The sequence below is a fragment of the Brassica oleracea genome, chromosome C7 (genome assembly GCF_000695525.1).
Source record: "Brassica oleracea var. oleracea cultivar TO1000 chromosome C7, BOL, whole genome shotgun sequence".
In the NCBI taxonomy this organism is placed as follows: domain Eukaryota; kingdom Viridiplantae; phylum Streptophyta; class Magnoliopsida; order Brassicales; family Brassicaceae; genus Brassica; species Brassica oleracea.
In genome coordinates, this window is record NC_027754.1 from 32,511,019 (window position 1) to 32,518,786 (window position 7,768).

The 7,768-nt window shown below is 41.0% G+C and overlaps 1 protein-coding gene across 1 annotated transcript; it reads right to left on the reverse strand.

Moving 5' to 3' along the window:
* Positions 1 to 806: 806 nt before the first annotated feature.
* On the reverse strand, positions 807 to 6,673 carry LOC106301562 (cytochrome P450 71B17-like). Its single transcript, XM_013737996.1, has 3 exons — positions 5,769 to 6,673; positions 5,569 to 5,670; positions 807 to 1,680 (listed from the first exon to the last, which is right to left on the reverse strand). The coding sequence occupies exons 1-3, from the start codon at positions 6,651 to 6,653 to the stop codon at positions 1,171 to 1,173; spliced, it is 1,497 nt and encodes a 498-aa protein (XP_013593450.1). The 5' UTR covers positions 6,654 to 6,673; the 3' UTR covers positions 807 to 1,170.
* Positions 6,674 to 7,768: the final 1,095 nt, after the last annotated feature.

Consider the following 7,768-nt stretch of genomic DNA (forward strand, 5'->3'; position numbering starts at 1 on the left):
AGTGTGTGAAAGTGAGTTCAAGCTTAAGTAGGAGAATGTTGAGATAAGCTTGACGATAGCTTGAGAGTCAAGCAACCTATTCCTAGTTTGTTTATGATCTTAGAGATAAGGATCATAATATATTGTTTGTGTTACAATTAGGAATAGGAAAATATAATGTCTCTATATAAAGCAATGTCGAGTATGACATATGCTACGAATTGTGTGTGATTGAAAGCTTTAGTTTTTGAGTTATTTTTCTAAAGCAATAAAGAAAAGCGTTCTTTATATTCTGATTCCGAGTTCTATACTTTCTTTACAACGTGTCACCATCAACAGAGGGAAACACCGAATTTCAAATCAGCAAACAGGATATGGGATGTCAACATTATTGCAGTTTGTGGCTGTAAGGAAGTAAAAAATAAGGATTTGGGTGAAGCACTGAGACGTGAATGGCTCATTATTTTAGAAAGAGCTTGGTGAATGGAAAATTAAAGTCGGACACAGTAGTGGGAGGAGTAGAGGAAGGACTTTAATGGCGAGTTTTAATCATCGGCTTTACTTATACAAAAAGAAAAAGAAAATCAAACATCGGCTTCAAAACTTAATAAGTAAAACTTAAAAGACAAAGGTCGAAGGGAAGGGCCCTTAGCGGGCTGCTTAGTTAGTTAATGACCAAGTAGGCTTTGGAAAATTTTAAATAAGCTAAATGGCCCAGTTCAGCAGTCTTGCTTGCAGACGAAAATTCAAGCAGTGAGTAGAGTGATGACACGTGGCATGATTTGCACATTCCTTTCTGATAATGTGACATTCTATGAAGAGATCATTCTCTTTTATATATATAGAAGATATATGTGCTTAATGTTCTCTTGGTGATCAACATTGTCCGCACTTAAATCTAAAGGCATAACAAAGATTCATAAGGTTCAAAGAAGTCGACAATAAGTTTGAGAGTAATAGAGCTTATCTACAACGCACAGACGCCACCATGAGACTCTAAGGAGCCATTATTCAGAGTTATCACATAATCTTACTGACAGTTTAAGATAAAACTGCAAGGATCTTAAATTTTTCCAATATACAATATATAATCATACAGACACCTAGACGTACCATACATTTTCGTAGTTACTAGCTAGAGACAGTTTTATTTAAAACTTCTTCATAGTCTGAAATTAAGATCTGGTGTAATCAGTGGACGCTAACTGGGACCAGCTTGAGAGGCACTTTCTTGACGATTGTAAGAGTACCTCCTTCTTCCACATCGATGTCTCTCTGCGTCATCCCATCAGGCAACTTCCAGTCAAAGAAGTAAAGCAAGTTCAAGAGTCCCAATTCAACAGGAGCGATCCCCATTGCCATTCCCGGACACATTCTTCGACCAGAGCCAAACGGTAAGAGCTCGAAATGTTGTCCTCTATAATCCACAGGGCTGTCGATAAACCTCTCGGGGATAAACTCTTCCGGGTTTGTCCAGAGTTTAGGATCTCGTGCTATCGCCCAAGCGTTGATCAATATCCGTCTCTTTGGAGGAATATCATAGCCTTGGACTTTGATGTGAGCCATTGTTTCCCTTGGAAGCAGAAGAGGAACTGCAGGGTGTAATCTGAATGTGTCCTTGATCACGAGGTTTAAGTAAGGAACTTTACCTATATCTTCTTCAGTGATTCTCTCTTTGTTGTTGCCAAAGTGGTCACGGATTGTAAGCACTAATGAGCCAAAGACAGAGGCTTTGCTCAATGTGAAAACCCAAGCCCAACCGAAGACACAACACAACAAGATAGGCCTGAAGCTAAATGATAAACAGAGCTACTGCAACGGTCAAGCAACGCAAAGTTCATGTCACAGTACGATCAACACAGCTCAGCAAATACAGCTAGCTAACAGATTTGATTCCCTTGTATGCTGACGTGTTGTCTTATCTGAACCTAGCTCAAGTGTATAAGAGCAGGATAATATCAGTCTGTAAAAAGGGGAGTTGAATAATACAAAGAAAACTTTGTCTTCTCCTTCAAGCTTTGTTCAAGCTTTTAGAATTCAGAAACAAAGTCTGTGTTACCCTGAAGTTCCAGTTCGAACAGTTTCTCAGCAGTCAGTCGCTTCTTGGTCACGTTACCGGAGCTACGCCACGCCCCTCACCGACGCTCACCGTTCACGTTGAAGAACAAGTTACGGAAACTGCTAACCCTGACTATGCCAAATGGGTTCGTACGGATCAAGTAGTCATGGCTTGGTTAGTCGGTTCGCTAACGGAAGACGCCATCAAAGGCATTTACGGTCTTCATTCCGCTCAGGAGATCTGGTTCCACCTTGCTCAGCGCTACAACCATGTCACTCTAACAAGGAAACTTGACATTCAGAGTCGTATACAATCTATGAAGAAAGGAAGCAAGACTTTCTCGCAATACGTCGCTGACATCAAAGCGTTATGTGACCAGCTTGAGTCCATTGGTGCACCCCTCTCCGACCAAGAGAAGATCTTCTTCAAGGCAGCAAGCTACAACTGATACTGTTTGGCATATGAGGTTGGGCCATCCTCATCTAGACATTCTCCAACGCCTCACGCAGAATAAGGCCATAGTAGTTAATAAGACAACTTCTCGTTTGTGTGAAGCTTGTCAAATGGGAAAGATATCTAAGCTCCCTTTTTCCTCTTCTTCTTTTGTATCAAAGAGACCCCTAGAACGCATCCATTGTGATTTGTGGGGACCCTCTCCGGTTGTATCAACTCAAGGATATCGATATTATGCAATTTTTATCGATCATTTCTCAAGATTTACATGGCTGTTCCCTTTAAAGATTAAGTCTGATTTACACAGTGTATTCCTTCGATTTCAAAAGCTGGTTGAAAATCAACTTGAACTCAAAATACAGTCCTTTCAATCTGACAGAGGGGGTGAGTTTATCAGTCGACAACTTCTCAGTCATCTGGCACATTGTGGTATCAGACACATGATGTCCTGTCCGCACACGCCGGAGCAAAACGGACTAGCAGAACGCAAGCATCGCCATGTCACTGAGCTTGGTTTGGCTATGATGTATCAAAGTAAGGTTCCTCATCAACTATGGCTTGAGGCGTTCTTTACTGCTGTGTATCTTGGTAATCTCCTGCCCTCGTCTGCTCTTTCTAATCACAAGAGTCCGTATGAAGTGCTTGTGGGAAAACCACCAGTGTATACCTCTCTCAGAGTTTTTGGCTGCAGCTGCTTCCCTATGTTGCGACCCTACCAGCAAAACAAGTTTGATCCTAAGTCATTACACTGCGTCTTCATTGGTTACAGTGAGAAACACAAGGGCTATAGATGTCTTCATCCCCCATCGGGTAGAGTTTACATCAGCCGGCATGTTCTCTTTGAAGAAGCTAACTATCCTTATACTGCAAAGTATCAACAGTATCAGTCTCCACTGGCTACTCCTCTATTGTCTGCGTGGCAGTCAATTTTTTTACAACCTCAGCCTATTGAAGAAACTGAGCAGATCATAGTGGACGACACACCAACGCTGTTTCCTCAAGTTATTCATGTGGCTCCAGCTGTTGAACCTGAACAACAACAAAATATGTTCAACGAGAATGATTTCCCTCCATTACCGTCACCAGCTTCGTCTCAGACATCCTCATCAAATGATAGTCCTGCCGCTGCTCCAATACCCACACACCCTATGGTTACCAGAGGGAAAGAAGGCATCAGAAAACCAAATCCTCGTTACGTTTTGTTCACAGTCAAGACTAGCTACCCTGTCCCCAAGTCTACAGCTGCTGCGCTGAAAGATGAACGTTGGACAGAGTCAATGAAACACGAGATGAACAACTTCAAAGTCACACATACTTGGGATTTGGTACCCCCTGATCCCACCATCAATCCCATCTCATGTCACTGGTTATACAAAACAAAGCTCAAGGCTGATGGTACAGAAGATAAACTCAAATCCCGGTTAGTGGCTAATGGAAACAATCAAGAAGAAGGAATTGATTTTGTGGAAACATATAGTCCAGTTGTGAGGACGGCAACCATCAGATCAGTGCTACATGTTGCAACGGTCAAGCAATGGAATATAAAGCAACTTGATGTTGAGAATGCATTTCTCAATGGTGACTTGAAGGAAACTGTCTATATGAAGCAGCCTCCAGGTTTCTCTGATCCAGATAAACCAAATCATATATGCAAGCTGCGCAAAGCAATTTACGGTTTGAAACAATCGCCAAGGGCGTGGTTCGACAAGTTCAGCACGTTCCTAATCGAGTTTGGTTTTAAATGCACTCTCCGAGATCCCTCTCTGTTTGTGTATCTACATGGAAATGATGTTATCTACTTGTTATTATATGTTGATGACATGCTGTTGACTGGAAGCAATGAAAAGTTGATAGAGAAGCTCCTGCACAGTCTCAACACTCAGTTCCGCATGAAGGATATGGGCACAGTTCACTACTTTCTTGGCATTCAGGTTCAAGCTACTAGAGAGGGTTTGTTCCTAAGTCAAGAGAAGTATACGAAAGATTTGTTAATCAATGCTGGAATGGATGAATGCGCTTCTGTCATCACACCATTACCTCTTCAGCTTGATAGAGTACCAGGACAAACAGAGCTCTTCTCGGATCCTACATACTTCAGGAGTCTGGCTGGTAAATTACAATATCTCACGCTGACCCGACCTGACATACAATATGCGGTTAACTACGTCTGCAGGAAGATGCATGCTCCCACGGTTGCAGACTTCACCAACCTGAAGAGAGTGTTGCGTTACCTCAAAGGAACATATCAGTATGGTATCAGCCTCAACGCTAACACAGATGTCACTCTACAAGCATTCAGTGATAGCGACTGGGCTGGGTGCAAAGAAACACGAAGGTCTACAGGAGGTTTCTGCACTCTACTTGGATCAAATGTCATATCGTGGTCCGCAAAACGGCATCAAACAGTGTCTCGCTCATCAACTGAAGCTGAGTATCGTACTCTCTCCACCACAGCCTGTGAAATGAAATGGATTGCAGCTCTTCTTGGTGAGATGGGAGTCTCAATACCAGTCACTCCAAGACTCTACTGTGACAACTTGTCTGCTGTTTACTTGACAGCAAACCCGGCACTCCACAACCGGTCGAAACACTTTGACACAGACTTTCATTATGTGCGTGAACGTGTTGCACTTGGAGCTTTGGTAGTTCAGCAAATACCAGCAGTACATCAGCTGGCAGATATTTTTACAAAATCACTACCGCAACGACCGTTCCTCCATCTTCGGTCCAAACTTGGTGTCTCGGAACCTCCCGCCACAAGTTTGAGGGGGTGTGTAAGCACTAATGAGCCAAAGACAGAGGTTTTGCTCAATGTGAAAACCCAAGCCCAACCGAAGACACAACACAACAAGATGGGCCTGAAGCTAAATGATAAACAGAGCTACTGCAACGGTCAAGCAACGCAAAGTTCATGTCACAGTACGATCAACACAGCTCAGCAAATACAGCTAGCTAACAGATTTGATTCCCTTGTATGCTGACGTGTTGTCTTATCTGAACCTAGCTCAAGTGTATAAGAGCAGGATAATATCAGTCTGTAAACTTCTCCTTCAAGCTTTGTTCAAGCTTTTACGGATATGGACTTGAAGTTTCTTCATCACTTTAGGGTTTCTTGCGAGTTCTGTCATTGCCCATATCATGGTAAGAACTCCTGTGTCTATCCCTGCGATGAATATATTCTAGAAAGAAAAAAACAGAACCTTTGTTGGATGTAAATATTCAGTTTAAAAATAAAGATTAAACTTTTTTTTGTTTGAACTTAATTTACCGTAAGTACCTTGATATGATCTAACGTGAGCTGCAAGGAATCATCTTTCCCTTGTTTATGCATTACATCCAACAGCAAGTCAGTGATATCCCTTTGATCTTTCGATCTACCTGGATGCATATGATCATCGATCACGCGTTGAAACAGAGCATCAAGCTTGAAGAAGACATCGTGGAGCCTCTTGTGTTGTCCTGAAAGCCAGTCAACGAGCCATCCAAGTCCCGCGATGGGAAAAAAATCAGAACAAGTGAAACTAGCTTGAGCTGTCTCGGCTTCGAATATAAGCTCGTCGACCTTTTCTTTATCAATAAGCTGGCTCTCGTGGAATCTCTGTCCGAAAGAAACTCTAAACACTATACTCGCGGTTAGCCAGAAAAGGGTTTTGCTCAAATCTACTGGAGATTGATCCAGAGCTGATTCGGATAGTTTCTTGACTAGCAAGTTACACTCTTCCTCTCTGATATATCCAAAAGATTGAACTTTTTTGAAACAGAGAAACTCACGTACCAAGAACTTACGCCGCTCTTTCCACTCTTCACTGTACGGCGTGAAACCGATATCTTTAAAACCCCGAGAGATTAGCATCGTTCCGACAAGCTTAGGCCTGCTGCAACAGTCTAGGTCATGAGTTTTGAGGACTTCTTCAGCTGCTTCTTTCGATGAGATTACAGTTACAGGGATGAAACCTAAGTGGACAAGCATAACATGTCCCGCTCTTTCGGCTAGACGTTGAACTGACCTGTGAGGCAACTCTCCAACTTGGTGTAGGCTTCCGATGATCGGAAACTCTGGAGGGCTTGGAGGAAGATTCCATTTAGAGCGTTTGATCTTCTTGCCGACAAAGATCAACGAAGTGAAGGTTACGAGAAAAAGACAGAGCAAAGAGATTTCCATTTTTCTTCTTGGGCTAGAGAAGAAAAATGAAATTAATATTGCTCTCTTTTAGTATTCGGATAGTTCCAAGCGGCAAGAAGAAAACGAAATTTTATTTAGGCCTGGCATTTTAACCTGGACCCGAATACCCGAACCGGAACCGATCCAAAAATACCTGACCCGGAACCGGACCGAAATTTTACAAGTACCTTTTGGGTCTAATTTTTTTTTACCCGAAAGAATCGGAACCGAAAAAGAACCGACCCGAATAGATCCGGACCCGAAAAGAACTGACCCGAATAGACCCGACCCGATAAGAACCGATTTGTACCCAACTTAAAAACATGTATATCTAAAACTATGATGTTTTTGTGTTCTATTATATATATATTATTTTATGATTTAGTTGAAATATCTTTTGTTAACAACATTTGTTATTATTTTTTAACATTTTTAAAGTAATATAAAGCTTTAAAATGTAAAATTTAGAGTTTTAAAATGTTTTATTTTAATTATTAATAGTTTTATTTAAGTTGTTTGGTAAAATTTTAGATATATATGACAAATATTCAACTAAAGTTGATGAAATTGTTTTCAGATCCTAAATACCCGAACCCGACCCGGACCCTATATGGACCCGAAAAATTACTGATATTTTATGGGTATTTTAATTATAGACCCGAACCGACCCGGATCCGAGAAGAACCAACCCGAACCCGAACCGAAAATTTCTAAGTACCTATTGGATCTAAATATTTAGGACTCGAAAAGACCCAGACCCGAAAGAAACCGGCCCGAACCCGTTCCGAAGATCCGAACGCCCAGGCCTAATTTTATTGGATTCTACTTCCTAATTTTAGTTAGCTTTATCTGCTCAAACTATTTGCATATATGCGTACTAGACTTTTGACATATGCCCATTTTAAATTAAACGCTAGCTTGAATCTGCACGCTCTCGCAGATATTAATTATTTTATTTTTATAAATTAATATTTAATTTTTATGTATGTTATATATTTTAGATGTATTGTTATATAATTAATTGTATTTAGAAAATCAAGATTAAATTGGATAACATAGTTATTTTTGGTACAAATATTCCGAACCCGTTTCAAATATATTTGATATTTTTAAGT